This window comes from Neofelis nebulosa, chromosome 3 (assembly GCF_028018385.1).
Source record: "Neofelis nebulosa isolate mNeoNeb1 chromosome 3, mNeoNeb1.pri, whole genome shotgun sequence".
In the NCBI taxonomy this organism is placed as follows: domain Eukaryota; kingdom Metazoa; phylum Chordata; class Mammalia; order Carnivora; family Felidae; genus Neofelis; species Neofelis nebulosa.
Window position 1 is genome coordinate 195,105,440 of NC_080784.1, and position 16,940 is coordinate 195,122,379.

The 16,940-nt window shown below is 42.5% G+C and overlaps 1 protein-coding gene across 3 annotated transcripts in view; it reads left to right on the top strand.

Moving 5' to 3' along the window:
- Window positions 1–16,317, top strand: part of TAPT1 (transmembrane anterior posterior transformation 1) — a 68,535-nt gene extending 52,218 nt beyond the window's left edge. Inside the window, exons 9-14 of one of the 3 annotated variants that reach the window (XM_058723028.1) lie at window positions 278–387; window positions 1,820–1,879; window positions 2,253–2,321; window positions 7,497–7,573; window positions 11,066–11,226; window positions 14,176–16,317. In XM_058723028.1, the coding sequence (XP_058579011.1) occupies window positions 278–387; window positions 1,820–1,879; window positions 2,253–2,321; window positions 7,497–7,573; window positions 11,066–11,226; window positions 14,176–14,393 (695 nt within the window). In that variant the 3' untranslated portion in view covers window positions 14,394–16,317. Of the gene's footprint in view, window positions 1–277; window positions 388–1,819; window positions 1,880–2,252; window positions 2,322–3,156; window positions 3,263–7,496; window positions 7,574–11,065; window positions 11,227–14,175 lie in introns of those variants that run through there. The other 2 variants (XR_009259705.1, XM_058723029.1) reach the window with 2 other exon arrangements.
- Window positions 16,318–16,940: the final 623 nt, after the last annotated feature.

Below are 16,940 nucleotides of genomic sequence, written 5' to 3' on the forward strand. Positions count from 1 at the left end.
CACTCACCTCTGTGACCTGCCCCTCAAGGGCTTGGCACAGAGAAAATACAAAATAGGTTATCTATTGAGTGTATTATCCTTTAACTTGATAAAATAGAGGTTTTTTGATAATTAATTGAATGCTAGTTTTGCCTCAGTTATCATTTATTGGCAGCATTATAGTTGAGCCATGTGGAGATTGCAGATTTCTGTAGCTGCCTGTGTGATACTATTATGGTACATGATACCCCTTTCCTATGAAGACATTCAACTGTCTCTTTTTCCCTGCACTTTCTAGATCACCTCTGGGTGTTGTTTCCAGATGTCTGTATGGTGATTGCATCAGAAACTGCTGTGGATATTGTAAAACATGCCTTTATCACCAAGTTCAATGACATTACTGCAGATGTATGTATTTTAATAAGCAATTCAGTGTTTAATGTTGACTGCTGCTGCTTAATATTATGAAGTTGTAAAATGACGAGTCCAGGTTTACTGCGTTTATAAAGATAAGAGTATTACTACTTTAAATTTAGAATTATAATTTTCAATTTCTAAAAATTATAGTACAGAAAGTATACTATTTCAATGTTGAACAGTCCTGTTCCATACTTTTGGGTGGGACTATAGTTCGGCCAATAGTTCAGGTCAGAGTAGAGTGTCACTGACTCAGAATCATTATAAACTGTTAATAGCATCATAATTTGTTTACTTAAACTTATACAAATCCCATTGTTTCTATTTAAGCATTAGACTATCAAAACTGTTCCCTCTGGCTAGGTTTTTTTTTAAGTATTTTATATTTAAAAATGGATTTTTTTTCTGTGATTATGGATTTCTGAAAAGTTCTAGAAAACAAGAGCCTTATACTTTTTGGTGAAAGCATTCGAGAGATTTGTTTTGTGTTTCAGCCAGCTGTTCTGTGGAGTTTCCAGAAATAGACATGTGCTGTAGGCTCAGGGTACAAAACCATGGGAGTTCCTAGCATCTTCCCCATTCCTGCCTCAGGCCCAAAATAAACATTAATTTCATCAGTTTCCTACATTTTATTTGGTTTATACTTTGTCTTGTTATAGTACTGTCTCAGAAGGTACTATTTCAGAAATCTAATGTGGTTGCAACTGCTACTGTGTGATGATTTGATATATATTTAAATAAGATTTTGTATTCTTTTGTAAAGCAGTGATCGAGTCATTTCACTGTTTACTCTCTTGGCTTCCTCAGTACAGAATGGAATCATCTTCTCAGCATCTGAGGTCAAAATTAATAAACTTGATTCAGTGCAGTTTTTAGTGAAATGACAGTTTACAGTCCCTTCATAACTTCTATGTTCTCTCAGTTTTATATCTTGCAGAGCATCCATTCTTTGAAGAAGGCATCATTATCGTTATATATAGACAGTCTATGTGTGTATATATATACATATATATATATATATATATATATATAGACAGTCAATAATTTTTTAAACTTTTCATTTAAAATGTCAAATTTTATATATATATATATATATATATATATATATATATATATATATATATATATTATACTACTTAAAATAGCCCCTCTTCCCCCAATTCTAAACTCTCAGTGTCATAATCATTGACTATTGCTCTTTGAAGGGAAATCTTTGAAAGGCTCATAAACATAACAGATGGGGGAATTAGGACTATTTTACCATTAGTCTAGGAAGATAGAGAAACACTACCCAGATGTCTGCTTGGTGATCAACACCTTTTTCCCGGCTAATTATTAAACATTTTCATCTACAAAGTCTGAATCTGTGCACATTGTATATTTGCACTATATTACTTAATATATCACTTTTATTTGTCTTTAGGTCTACAGTGAATATAGAGCCAGCCTTGCTTTTGACCTTGTTAGCAGCCGACAGAAAAATGTGAGCATTATAACAGAGACATAGTCTGAAATTAACAGTGGTTTAATTTAGCATGGAATATTGGTTAAGGGAAAGGTCCATAAATTTCAACTTCCTCTTAATCTCTGTTCTCTACACTGTGTTTAGTAAAATAATAATAGTCCTTAATATTAAGCAGGGTAAGATTTCTGTAGTATTGTAATAGTTATACAACTTTGGATTTAAAACTTCTTATGAACATTTAGATAATGTTCACGGTATTTTACTCAGTTACTCAATAATAGGTGCCGGCTTCTGTTTTTGTGCATAGTCTTGCCTGTTGAGAACATTTGCTGTTGATGAGTGGAAGCGAACTTTTTAAATGCCATAATCCTTCTCTGTTTTCTCTGTCCAGGCGTATACTGATTACAGTGACTCTGTGGCACGGAGGATGGGGTTCATTCCTCTCCCACTAGCTGTTTTAGTAAGTTCATACTTTTTTCCCTTTTTTTATGATGAGAGAGCCACCATTACAGAATACTAATAAGTGGATTATCATTAAGTTTATTTCAGAAGGACATGATATAAAATGGGAAGGAAATTTTAAGTTGTGGCATTATGTTTTTGGATTTTGAACTGTCCAGTAGATAATTTTAACAAACCATTTTATGTAATGGCTTTGCTAGCAATGGGAGTACTCATTTTTACTTACTCATTTGGCAAAGATTTTTCGTTTTGAATGGAGATGCCTAGTGGTAGGCATTGGCATGGCCACTGTAGCATGTATTAGCGGAAGTATAAGAAGTCGATCCAACATTTCTAAAAGGCAGTTTAACAGTATAATGCTTTGATGCAGCAATTCCAGTTCTAGGAATCTATCCTAAGAAAGTAGTCATAAAAGGCACATGATGGTTTATAGGCAAGATTATGCATTGCAGTGGCATTTATAGTAGTAAAATTTTGGAAAGAAATGAAATAGGTTAAATAAATTATGGTATGCTCAAATGAAGAAGTAGTCTTTATCCATTGTAGTCATTACTTTTTAAAATTTTTCCAAAGTTTTTACAATGAAAATTTTTACTGTTATACCCAGAAAATATCATATATATATATATATATAATTTTTCTTTTTTTTTTAAGTAATAGCACTGAAATGTATTAGATCAATCCAAGATAATGTCACCAACCTTGAATAATTTAATGAATTGCTCAGAACAGCCTTGTAGAAAGTTACTAGCCACATCGGGCTGTAATAATATTAATTAAGAAGATTTGCTGGCTGCACCTGTATTTGATTATATTCCTTGTTGGCTACCTAGTCTCACATCAAAACAAATGCAACCATCTTTTTGCCAAAGGACATCTAGAATTCTCCTGTAGATGCAAAGTGTCATGGAAGTCAGCTAAGAGATGTAAAAAGCAATTGTAAGTGATACCAACTATTTTAGACTAGTTTGCCTGACCTTTTTTTAGAGGAAGGGAGACTGATAAATTTAATGTTATGTATATTTCATTGTAACTCTCCAGACAGCCACATCCTAAATGTTTTCAATTCTGTTAGTAACTTGTTTATTATATAATAATATAGCTTTATTTTGTTTGGGAAGAGAAACTCCTAGAATTTTGGAAAAACAGGATATTTTAAAGAGTAAAATTCTTTAAAGTATAAGAGATTGATAAAATACTAAATTTTTCTACATTTATTTCCTACAACTAGAATCATAATACATGTAGTATAAGGATAAACCTAGGTTGCCTGATTTTTTGTTTCTTTTAAGGATTGGTTAAGTGATTGGATTTAAATGTGGCCCTTCGTTGCAAATAATAATTGACTAGTAACTTATTTGCCAGAAAACTCTATTCATAATTAATATAGATTTTTTTAATTTAGTATTTTTAAATTTTTCTCCAGCCTTTATTTTATTCCTTAAATGAGTTTTTATGGTTGTTATACCAAAAGATTTAAGTTTAACTACTAATTGATCAACGAAATGCTTGGGGGGTTATTTTCAGATGGGGTTATGCTGTTATGCAGGAATCCAGAGGGTTTTCTCCTCCAGCGCTTTTCTCACAGAGCTCCAGAGTGAGCCAGTAGCTTTGGCAGATAGCTAGGAGCCTTGAGGAATATTCCAGGGCCTCAGCAATCCCACACATTCTTTAACTGAGGCCCACGAGTGACAAAATTTCTCTCTAAATGCTACCTTATGTCCTAAAATGCATTTGTGTCCAGGAGAAGTAAAAGAAATTATTTATTAATGTCTTTTTTTTTTTTGCAAGTAAATTTCTTTATTTATAGTAACTGCTTTTGAAGTCTCATTTAGGCACTGTGTGGCTTCATGCATATATTTTTTTTAATATGAAATTTATTGTCAAATTGGTTTCCACACAACACCCAGTGCTCATCCCAACAGGTGCCCTCCTCCATGCCCATCACCCACCCTCCCCTCCCTCCCACGCCCCATCAACCCTCAGCTTGTTCTCAGTTTTTAAGAGTCTCTTATGGTTTGCCTCCCTCCCTTTTTTTTTTCCCTTCCCCTCCCCCATGGGTTTCTGTTAAGTTTCTCAGGATCCACATAAGAGTGAAAACATATGGTATCTTTCTCTGTATGACTTATTTCACTTAGCATAACACCCTCCAGTTCCATCCACGTTGCTACAAAAGGCCATAGTTCATTCTTTCTCATTGCCACGTAGTATTCCATTGTGTATATGAACCACAATTTCTTTATCCATTCATCAGCTGATGGACATTGAGGCTCTTTCCCTAATTTGGCTATTGTTGAAAGTGCTGCTATAAACATTGGGGTACGAGTGCCGCTATGCATTAGCACTCCGGTATCCCTTGGGTAAATTCCTAGCAGTGCTACTGCTGGGTCATCGGGTAGATCTATCCTTAATTTTTTGAGGAACTTCCACAGTGTTTTCCAGAGCGGCTGCACCAGTCTGCATTCCCACCAACAGTGCAAGAGGGTTCCCGTTTCTCCGCATCCCCGCCAGCATCTATAGTCTCCTGATTTGTTCATTTTGGCCACTCTGACTGGCGTGAGGTGGTATCTGAGTGTGGTTTTGATTTGTATTTCCCTGATGAGGAGCAACGTTGAACATCTTTTCATGTGCCTGTTGGCCATCTGGATGTCTTCTTTAGAGAAGTGTCTATTCATGTTTTCTGCCCATTTCTTCACTGGGTTATTTGTTTTTCGGGTGTGGAGTTTGGTGAGCTCTTTATAGATTTTGTTTTTTTTTTTTTGTTTTTTTTTTTTTTTTTTGAGCTCTTTATAGATTTTGGATACTAGCCCTTTGTCCGATATGTCATTTGCAAATATCTTTTCCCATTCCGTTGGTTGCCTTTTAGTGTTGTTGATTGTTCCCTTTGCTGTGCAGAAGCTTTTTATCTTCATGAGGTCCCAATACTTCACTTTTGCTTTTAATTCTCTTGCCTTTGGGATGTGTCAAGTAAGAAATTGCTGAGGCTGAGGTCAGAGAGGTTTTTTCCTGCTTTCTCCTCTAGGCTTTTGATGGTTTCCTGTTTCACATTCAGGTCCTTTTTCCATTTTGAGGGGTTTTTTTGTGAATGGTGTAAGAAAGTGGTCTAGTTTCATCCTTCTGCATGTTGCTGTCCAGTTCTCCCAGCACCATTTGTTAAAGAGCCTGTCTTTTTTCCATTGGATATTCTTTCCTGCTTTGTCAAAGATTAGTTGGCCATACTTTTGTGGGTCCAGTTCTGGAGTCTCTATTCTATTCCATTGGTCTATGTGTCTGTTTTGTGCCAATACCATGCTGTCTTGATGATTACAGCTTTGTAGTAGAGGCTAAAGTCTGGGATTGTGATAATATCACAATGGGGAAAAACTGAGAGCTTTCCCCCTGATATCAGGAACGTGACAGGGATGTCCACTCTCACCACTGTTGTTTAACATAGTGTTGGAAGTTCTAGCATCAGAAATCAGACAACAAAAGGAAATCAAAGGCATCAAAATTGGCAAAGATGAAGTCAAGCTTTCACTTTTTGCAGATGACATACATGGAAAACCCGATACTCCACACCAAAAGTCTGCTAGAACTGTTATGTGAATTCAGCAAAGTCGCAGGATACAAAATCAATGTACAGAAATCAGTTGCATTCTTATACACTAATAATGAAGCAACAGAAAGGCGAAGAAACTGATCCCATTCACAATTGCACCAAGAATCATAAAATACCTAGGAATAAACCTAACCAAACATGTAAAAGATCTGTATGCTGAAACTATAGAAAGCGTATGAAGGAAATTGAAAAAGATGTGAAGAAACAGAAAAACATTCCATGCTCATGGACTGGCAGAATAAATATTGTTCAAATGTCAATACTGCCCAAAGCTATCTACACATTCAATGCCATCCCAATCACAATTGCACCAGCATTCTTCTCGAAGCTAGAACAAGCAATCCTAAAATTTGTATGGAACCACAAAAGACCCCAAATAGACAAAGTAATATCATATTAAGGTCTTATGGAAACTAAACTTTAGACCTATGTATCTTAAAATTACCTAAGAATATATTAAATAAAAATGAAATTACTTAAGCCTTGAATGGGGCAGATGGCTTGCCTTCCGTATTCATGAGTCAAATCCTAGAGCCATCTTAACTTCCATCCCAAGTGTGTGTCCGGGGGTTGTCTCCCCGTCACAGCCTGTGTGAGAGATGGCGACTTCCATATCCGTTTTCTCCTAAGGGACCTTCACTGGGCATACTACAGTCCCTTCTGTCTGCACCCAGCTGTTCTTTTACTGAAAGCATTTGTAAATAGTGTTTAAACTGTGTCTTAGGATACTTGTTTAAGACGCTCTAGTAGACTTGATGATAACTTCACATTGCGGATATCAGTTATTTTCCTTGACTTTTCCATTTCCACGTAGCAGTCCCCCTAGACCCTGATATGTGGGTACATTATGAAGCCTGACCTGGAATGTGTAAATATTTTTTGGTGACAGATCCCACCAGATTTATTCTACACATTTCCAAGGACAGTGCTGTTTAGCCTGTATTTCTCTGAGATAAGGAAGAAAACATGTGTTTAACCATAACTATCCAAAAGAGACAGAAAATGTCCATCCTTTATAATTAATTTTGTAATACTATTCAGTTTTTTTTTTGGTAACAGTACAAAACTCCTAAGGCTCCCTTTTCTCTCTCCTCCCTGTAGGTCCCTTTGGGTTCCTAAAAAGAGTCCATGAAAGACAAAGCAAGAACAAGGGAAATGCCCACCAAGTGGTTCTAGCTCTGGTCGGGGGGATGCGCAGTAGGATGAACCCATTTGTATTTCCCAGAGTGACTTTTCATTTAAAGATCACCTGATTTGCATCTCTGTGAGGTACAACTAAATGTGTCACTCATGAACCTGGACGTAGTGCCCGACTTGACACTCACCAGCAGCTGAACGTGGCACCTTAGGTTTGCCTGAACAGACCCAAATCAGCCGCAGGAGTTGTCACAGGCAGCCAGATTGTATAGGAATTGTCAAAGCTGAAACGACATACTTGGGTTCAGGCAGGGGCCACAGGGGTGCACCTAAAGTGTTAAAATCAGCGTGAACAGGTCTTTAAATATTAACTAATAACTCTGTGATTGTGTGTTTTGTGTGTGTGTGTGTGTGTTGTTTCGGTTTGTTTCTCACTAGCTCATCAGAGTCGTCACAAGCTCCATTAAAGTGCAAGGAATCCTGTCGTATGCCTGCGTCATACTCTTCTATTTTGGGTAAGATTAACTGTTCTGGAACATGTTTTTTGGTTATAAAGCACAAATACAGGGTGTAATGGACAGTAGTATCAACCACCTCACACTGTAGCCATTCTCACTGTCCCGGGGTCCCCTTAGCAGCACCTGCCTCCAGGTGTGTCTGTGACTTGCTGAGTGAGACTCAGTTAAATGCGCTGCTATTTGGTGCTAGTATGAACAGCACTTTCGATTTTATTTTAATCTTTAGCGAAAGGAGTCTGTTAAAGCTCTTTCTGCTTAGGATTTCAGTTGTACACGTATTTCCTCTTACGATAAAATCTGCCATCACAGTCAGACATTCTCCTGTGTTAAAACATCTTTAACTCCGTTAATCCCTGGGGCTCCCCGCACCGTGGCTTTGCTCAGGTTCTAGGAGGCGGACGCCTCCACGTGGTTGTCAGGCCTCTGTCCCCGCATTGTCCCAAGCCATATCGTCAGCACCTTGATTCGTGGCTTTGCTCTGACACGAGGCACGTAAGAAACTGCGTTGAGGCAAGGGGTCCGGGGTCTGGATTTCCCCTCAGGTCCTGCCCCTTCTTCATACTGCAGGGACTGACTCCCAGAGTCTGAAGCTCAGGGGACCACACCCCTCTCTCAGTTTTTTGACATTAAAACCCTGAGCTCCTCCTCTGGTCCAGATGCTCACGCAGCCCTCCAGAGTTCTTGGCATTGTGCCTCGTTCCTCGAGTGGTGTTGCTGTCATTGCTCCCACGTTTGTTTAACAGAATATTCTTGTATTTTTCTTGTGACACAACCCAGGAAGTGAAGCATGTGTACACTACACCTAAAAACCTTCGTTTAGTGACTGTTGTTTGTGCGTAATTCACCAAAGTGGACGCGCTTCAATCCACATGACTGAAAAGTGACGACCTTCCCCCATGTTTCTCCCCCGTCTTGTCACTGTTCCCCCCGATAGCCCAGAGAGGCATACCTGCTCACTGATCTTTCCCCTCGACTGATGTGTCCTGATTCGCCTTGGATCAGGGTAGTGCCCGGACGACCCTCTCCTCCTCCAAAATCTTTCCCAAACCACCTTGTCCGTGAAGCCTTCTTTATTCCTTAACTCCACCAAGCCCAGGACTCTCCCTTGAGCACAGACCAGTCAGAATTCAGTTGACCCTCCTGGCACACAGTGCTGTGTCCCCACCCCCACCCCCTCAGTTTCAGCCTCTTTCCCTCCAGGCTTGCTATGGCCAAGCTGCAGAGGGAAGGCTCGCAGCCTCTGCCCTCCTCATCTGGGCAGCACGCCTCAGTCAGAGCCCTCTAGGCGCCAGGTACTGGTCCTGGGGTGGGACCGGTGCCCTGCCTTCATGGCACTGAAACTCTAGTGGAAAAATAGCACCCAGAAAAGCAAACCACCGTAAGACGACAGTTGGTGGTCGGCATCAGGAAGTACGAAAGAGCAGCGTGAGGAGATGCGGAATGAGGGACACGGCTGCCTACGAGCAGGCAGGGGCCTCCCTGGTGAGCCGGTGTTTTTCAGTGGAGACCAGACAGAGGGAGAGAGAGCTGGAGTGAGGGAGAGAGCCGTGCAGATGCCCGGGAGGATGGCAGACTCACAGAGGGGACGCGGGACAAGTCTGACCGCAGCGGCTGGGAGTGTGGCGGTCCCGACAGGGCACTGAGCGGCGGACCCGGCAGCCCCACCGGGCTTCCAGCTGAGGGAGGGAGGGACCCCGAAGGCTGCCAAGCAGAAGAGCGTGCCAGATCCGGCTGCCACGTGGGGAATGGGCTGGAGCGTGTGTGGCAGGAGAGGCAGACCTTAGGCCCAAGGTGACCGTGGCTGCTGCCACTGAGGTGGTCGCGGCGGAGTGGTAACGATTTGTCCGCTGGCGTGTGTTTGTTTTGACGGTGGAGCCAGACAGGACTTGCTGAGCGGTGATGGGACGTGAGGTGTAAGGGAATAAAAGGAATCCGATGTGATTCCAGAGTTTGGGGCCCAGCAGTCAGTGTAGTAGAATTACCGTGACAAGGGAGCCTGTAAGAGATACACGGGGGTGTGATTTTGTTTTGTTTTCCTTTGTTTTTTTGGAGGGTTGGATCGGAATCAAGAATTCTGGCTTGGCTTTAGTAAGTTTGGAATCCGGTTAGACTTCCCCAAGGCAGTGTCAGGGAAGCGATGGAAGGTAGGAGTAAGGAGTTCCTGACAAAGTTGGGCCTGGGGCTGAGCTGGGGAGTGTTCCGCACGTGTAGGTCCTCAGGGCCAAGGATCTGTGTGAGGCCCTCCCTCGTGGTGGCATTCTGAGCTCCTGGACTGGAGAGGCTGCGGACGGTGAAGGAAACCTGTCTGCCCCTTGCTCTGACCCCCTGCCAGGCCCCTTCTTGGCGTCACCCCCACTGACTCGCCACCTCCTGTCATTGCCACGACCTCCCCTCAGCCATAAGAGACAGCAGCTGCCTCTTCACTCGCTGGCAGTGACATCTGTGCTTCTTTGTCATTTGAAGAACGTCACGTGAGCACATATCAGCTCGAAGAGCAGGTTTTCAGATTTTTTTTGTCAGATTTGTATCAAGTACCTGAAAATGCCATGTACATTTTTTGGCCCAGAAATTCCACTTCAATAATTATAGCTATCTAGGAATTTATCTTAAGGAAATACAGATTTCACCTAAGTTTTCCTAATTAGAAACTTTTAAATAGAAACAAAATATTGGAAATAATCCAAATATCCAAAAGTTAAGGGCTTTTGGGGGCTTTGTTACACGATAACCTAAACAGTGATATTTTAAGGCCATTAAAATAATGTCACTGAGGAACATTAACTGGTAGGGAAAATAGTCATAATAATACTAAGAATATTGTTATGTAAAACAACACCAGCATCTAATGAAATAACATTGGTTGACATTTCGGTGTGCCAAGTACTGTTCTGAGCACTTAACTAGAATCATCTCTTACTACTGGGTAAGAAACTCACTCAGGTCCACACGGGTTCTAAGCAGCGCATCAGGTTTGAACTCAAGCGCTTGATGCCCAGAATCAGCTCAGCCTCCAACTCCATCCGCTTCTGCCTTGTAAAATAGCCCCAATTTCTGAACAGTGGGAAGGTACAAATTAGTATAAAGTCATAGCAAACACTACCAGGACATAATATACCAAATGTCCCAGTGAGTAGCCCTGGGGCATGGGATTCTAAGTTCTTTTTGGTTCATTTGTATTTACTACACGTACTGGTTTTGCATAAGAGAGTAAATGCTAAATAACTCGGGACCAGGTAAAACTTGTAAGTGGTACAGTTTTTCTCTTGTACTGAGGACTAAGGAATTCACCAAGTGTTTTCCCTTATGGGAAAACAGCCTCAGGAATTCGGGCTTTCACGGGAACCTCGTCCACCCCAGATGCGAGCCTCCGACCCCCAGGCCACGCTCCTACCCAGGCCCCACACCTCCTCTGCAGCTGTGGCGGGATATGGCGTTTGTGGTCATTGAGATGAATTCCAGCTGTGGTTGTTTCTTTCTTTCTGGTTCTAGGTTGATCTCCCTGAAAGTCCTTAATAGCATCGTGCTGTTGGGGAAGTCATGTCAGTATGTGAAGGAGGCCAAAATGGAAGAAAAGTTGTTCAATCCTCCTCCGGCCAGCACATCAGGCAAACCACCCCATAAGTCACAGAACAAATGTAAACCCTCTCAAGGTACGTTCTGTTCCTTTCATCACTGTGTGAATCGTTTTCTACAGAGTTAATGGTCTGAATTCTCCCTAGTGAAGAAATCCCTATTCAGTTGATGTTTGACATTGCTTTCAAGATTTGATTTCACTTTGCTGAGTTGTCTTCAATGTTTCTATTTTAGATCTCATTGCGGATACACCCCCATGCCGTGCTCTGAGTTTTTCCATGTGTTCATCATTCAGTAGATGATTTTTGAGCACCTGGTACATGACAGGCTCAGGGGATACATTGGTGGGGAAAACAGAACTGGTTCTGACCGGGAGACAGAGAGAGCCAAGGGGCGGTAGTGCTACAGAGAAAACTCCAGCGGGTCCACCAAGGGGAGTGTGAGCGGGAGTCAGGAGCTCCCCCAGCCAAGGAGACAGAGCCTTCCCGGGCTCAGTGCCAGCAGCCGGTGCGTGTGAGGGCCCAGGGCAGGAACCTGCCGGGCGTGTGGAGGGACAACAAAGGCCAGGTGGCTGGAGTGGACCCCTGCCATGAGTGAGGGACTGGAGAAGGCATCAGAGAGGCCACCCTGCTGCCTGTTGTGAAGAGCGTGGCTTTTACTGTGGGGAAGGGGCCGTTCCAGGGTTTGGAGCAGAGGAGGGACGTGATCCAGCTGTGAGCTTTGTGGAAAGTAGACTCGGGAAGAGTGAGCCCAGAGGCGGAGGTCAGTAGGGAGACTGCTTGGCTCAGAGCCGGGGTGAGTGGTGTGAGCCAGGAAAGTTGGCCAGATTCTGGAAAGGTCTGGAAGAGCACAGGATTTGCTGATGAGTTTTACAGTGTGGGAGAGAAGTGGAGGATTCCAGAGCTGCTGGCCTGGAATGTTTGGAGGAAGAAGCGGGGCCCTGCCGTCAGATTTGTCATTAGATAGCAGTTCCCGGTTCTCGTGGTACCTGTTCATAGGACTTTGCGTTCATTGACTTACCTTTAAATATACGGAGCCACTGTGTGCGGGTGATATGGGATCCTGGAGATACACAGGTAAATAAATCGTGCCGCAGGGCCTCACAGACAGAGGAGATGGTAAGAGTGGATAATCCAGATACGTGAGCGGGTTGGAGACAGGTGTGGAAGAGACAGGACGGTGTCCCTTCCTAGAGGTGGTGAAGCCTGGGCTGAGTTTTGAAGGATGAGAAGTGGGCCCAGGCGAAGATGGGTGGAGAGGGCACTTCAGAAACCTACCGGCCTGAGCCGAGTCTAGAGGCCTGAAAAGCAGCCAGGAACTAGCAGCTCAGTGTTCTGGGTGCGACGTTTGCTGTGGGAAGGGGCCAAGTCCAGGCTGAACGGAGTGCCGTGCTCATGCATGCTTTCTAGGGAGCCAGGAGGAAAGTGAAATCTTGTCCAACAACCGGAAAATAATGTTCGTCATAACAGAGAGCATGTAAATACTCTTAGTAACACGGGATTGCGTGTGTTTCGACCGGGTCAGTGCCTGCTAGGCACCTTCCGCACATTGACAGATGAGTGTCGGTCATGCAGTCGGGACTCCAGTCTGATGGGGGACGCAGGAGGTGAAACCTTTAAGTGCACACCTCAGTTCGAGGCCATTGGCTCCAGAGCCACGTACTAAGAAGTGCATTTGGGACGAGAGTGTGAGTGTCCATGTAGGGTGTTTTTGGAGGTCAGGAGACCACAGGCCAGACAGACACTGTTGAGGAAGGTGTTGTAAGTCAGGTGGCTCAGGTTCAATTCAAGGATGAAAAAAGGGGCAGCTCTCAAAACAAGTGTCGTGTTCGTCATGTTCTTAAAGAAGCAAAGGACAGCAGTGGGGGTGGGGGCGGCAGGGAGGGCAAGAAAATAGACTCCGTGTTCACGGTCGATTGTGGTGGTGGTTTCTACAGGTGTATGCGTGTATCCACACCCATCAGATTGTTCATCTTAAGTATGTTCAGCTCACGTGCTGTCATTCTTACCTTGATGGAGCTGCTCTCCTAAGGACTGAATGTGTGACGCAGAGATCGGTGGCTGCAGGCCCTGACCGAGCCGTCCCGCAAGCCGGGTTCCAGGACTCCCGTGACCCAGAGTACACATTTGGGTCTTGTCGGTCGGTCTGTTTCTCCCTGTTTTGGACTTCCCGCAGGTGGACTGCTGAGTCAAGCGAAATTTTACAGCGCCTCATTCCGCAAATTGCCCACTCTGTAATAAGAATTGACTTCTAATTGACAAGTGACAGGACTAATTTGAATTCTTCTTTGGGTCTTAATGGTGGCAAAATGTTTGATCTTTGTCCTGGGCAGGGGGGACAAAAAAAGGGCTGGTGCCGGTACCCAGGAGAGGTAGGATGTGTTAGAATCTGCTTCTCCTTGACGTCTTGAGCGTAGGAGCCAGTGGTAACTGTTGAGGCAACAATCATATTAGGACCTGGTTATGCAGGAGGGAGTTTGTCAGAGAGGAGCTCTGATACCAAAGTCAGGTGGTGGTATTATTTGTGTGATGCTATCCACATAATATCCCTCTGTGGAATTTTTTTTTAATAGGGAACTTATTGTCAAATTGATTTCCATACAACACCCAGTGCTCCTCCCAACAGGTGCCCTCCTCAGTGCCCCTCACCCACTTTCCCTCCCCCCACCCCTCCATCAACCCTCAGTTTATTCTCAGTATTTAAGAGTCTCTTAGGGTTTGCCTCCTTCCCTCTCTGTAACTTTTTTTTCCCCCTCTTCTCCTCCCCGCTAGTCTTCTGTTGAGTTTCTCAGGATCCACATAATAGCCCTTCTGTAGAATTTTATTGAGCAAACAGAAATGGCATAGCCGCTGAGTTTCGTAATGAACCACGGCCGCTGACATGCCACGTGCTATTCGGTTGTCACTCGCTCTACCTAGAAGATGAACGGGGCCACCTTTTCTCATTGCCGCTCTGTTGGTATGCTTGTATTTATTATAAATTGAGGGGAAATCCTTTTCTAACCAACGGCATCTGTTTTTCCACAGAAGAAAACTTGTCTGCTTCGGTCACCAGCCAGCCTGTTCATCCGAAAGAAAACATCATACCCTTACTTGTCACAAGCAGTTCTGATCAGTTTCTGACGACTCCAGATGGTGATGAGAAAGACATAACGCAGGAAAGCTCGGAATTAAAGCACAGATCGTCAAAGAAAGATTTGCTGGAGGTAGACAGGTTCACAATCTGTGGAAACCGAATCGACTGAGCTCTGCGGCCAAGTCCTGGGGCGGGAGACGCTCTGCTACTGGGATGGACAGATGCGAAAACTGGCACTTAAATATTTATTTAAAAACTTAAATTATTAATGGAAAGCGAATCTTAATATCTTTCTTCCGGTGACGTGGTCTGGCTGAAGGTCGGGTCACAGAACAGCAGCGACCTCCAGCCTGGACTCTGGAACCTGACGGGTGAGGAGGAGCCCCTGGCTTGGCAGAGGGCAGTCACTTCTGGGCCTCACGGGGGCCACCTCCCAATCACTTTGCCGTATCCGTCCGCGCTTCCAGAACCTCGAATTCTCCCTCGAGGCCTCTTCCATACAAGGATACACCTGGAAAACTGTGAAGCTTCTACCATGACATTACCTTTCCAGCTCATGCTGTTTTCACAAACAGGTTTCAGACTTGACTTCATCTGCCAAAGCATTAAAAAAAAAAAAAAAAAAAAGATTAAAACGTAAGTCAAGATAAATGTTCTTACCACCAGAATAATCCTTGAAGATGTATCTGAATTAATCAGAATAAAAGGCTACCTAAAATAATTCATGGTGAATAGTAGCATTTTATAGGAAGAAACCCTAAGCCAGTTTATTTACAAAATATTCATTAATGAAAGTTATGCATCACAGAGAAAACGTTTCATGATTTTTCAGTTTACTCTTTAAAGCAAAATGTGAGCTGTGTGTTGTTCAATTGCAATGGAGAGAATAGAAATACCCTTACGAAAAGGCACTTTTTATACTGAAAAAGCAGAGCAGTGTTAACTTTCGTGTATAGTTAACCAGTTTCGCTTTAAAACTAATTGCTTCACAAATTGTTACAGTTAAAAGGATCGGATGTCGAGTGGGCTGCAGGACTCTCATTGTATAAAACCCGAAGGTTTTTAAGGTGTCCACTTGAACTGAGTTTTTAAAGTGACAGTTTTAAAGTAAACATTCTAAGCGGTTTGGGCAGCATCTTGCTTGGGCTTAAAAAACACGTCAGTCTTTCTGACTGGAGTGTCCGTGGGGGTGCCCGAGCTGGGGGTACCCATGGGCTCGGGGTCTGTGGGCCACTGTCTGTGTGGGGAGACCTTTGTGTCTGGATGCTGGGAACAGCAGCCAAAGGTGCTTCTTGGTTTTGTTTGAGATCAAGATTCCATTTCTGTTTAGCTACCAGTTTGTGGCCTACAGCAGAGGACAAGTTATTCCCCACCAGTTTTAGCCCGAGGAACCTTTCTGCATTTTTATAAAAATTTTACAGCGTCTCATTTCAAAATGTCCACATGTTCTACTGTTCACTATCATTGCCTTTGACGTTTTCATTTTGAAGTTCAGCTGTTGTGCTGATATTTCAGGCATGTGACCTGCAGAAAGTAATTTTAGGGGATTTCTCTATTTCCTGGGTGAAATATAAAGCAAGCTTTAACGTTTGGCTTCTTCATGAGAAATATGGAAGTGGATTTTAATGTTTTGCATCAGCTAAGGAAATCTGAAGGTTAATGTTCACATAGGGTAGAGAAGAAAGTCCTACTGAAATACTTCGGTGAAACCAGGAAGTATTTTAAGTTAAAAGTGAAAAGACTTTTGTATTATGTTTCAATGAAGCCCCATTTTAGAATTATACTTTTTTTCTATCCCCTCTTCGCCACCAAAAGGAACAGTGTCCATGTGAATGGAATAGTTTGGGGGGGACCTTTGCCAAATGTAGCCCTGATCCGTGCAAGAATATGATTTGGGTATATCCTTCCACTCAGCTTGAATTAGCCTGTTATTATTGTGCTGTCATTTTCGGAAGATTTCATTTCCTTTGCAGGATATATTGGGAGTTGGGAATGATGTTCATTTCTTCTGCTAAAATGGCATTCAATACTAATTTTATAAGTGCATCTTGTGTGAAACTCAATAAATTCAATTTTGTAATCTTTTTTAAAAAGGTCACTGAATTTATTTTAATAAGGTTTGTTGCTATATTTGCTGGCATAAATTTCCCACTCTGTAATAAGAATTTACTTCTAATTGACAAGTGACAGGACTGTCTAATTTGAATTCTTCTTTTGGTCTTAATGGTGGCAAAATGTTTGATTTTTATGCTGAAAAAAAAAAAAAAGTCTGGTACTTGATCATAGATTGTTTAATATCTCTCAGCCGATGGAGATACTTGCATTTTGCAGGTGTTTTGAATGTCACACAATGTGTTTTTCACATCTGGGAGTAAAGTTCAAGACAGTACTTTTTTTTTTTTTTAAATTAAGACACAACATAGGTCACTCTAATGAGCTTTACCTTTAGAACAGAAGTGGAACAACCAAGGGTCATTCAGGAGCTTGTCCAAATTTTCTTTGTGCCTTGCAACTCTGTCCTTTGGCTAGCATTTAGACCTCATACCCATTATCCATGTGCTTGGAAGAAATGTCTTCTCATTAGATCCTCCAAAATGTTTCTGCCACCCTGGTAACTCAGCAGAGGAGGCTATAGATTCACAAAATAATTTAAAATAGCAACATTTTGATATGTTTCAGGTTCATTTATCTATTCTTTCAACAGAGATTTATCCAC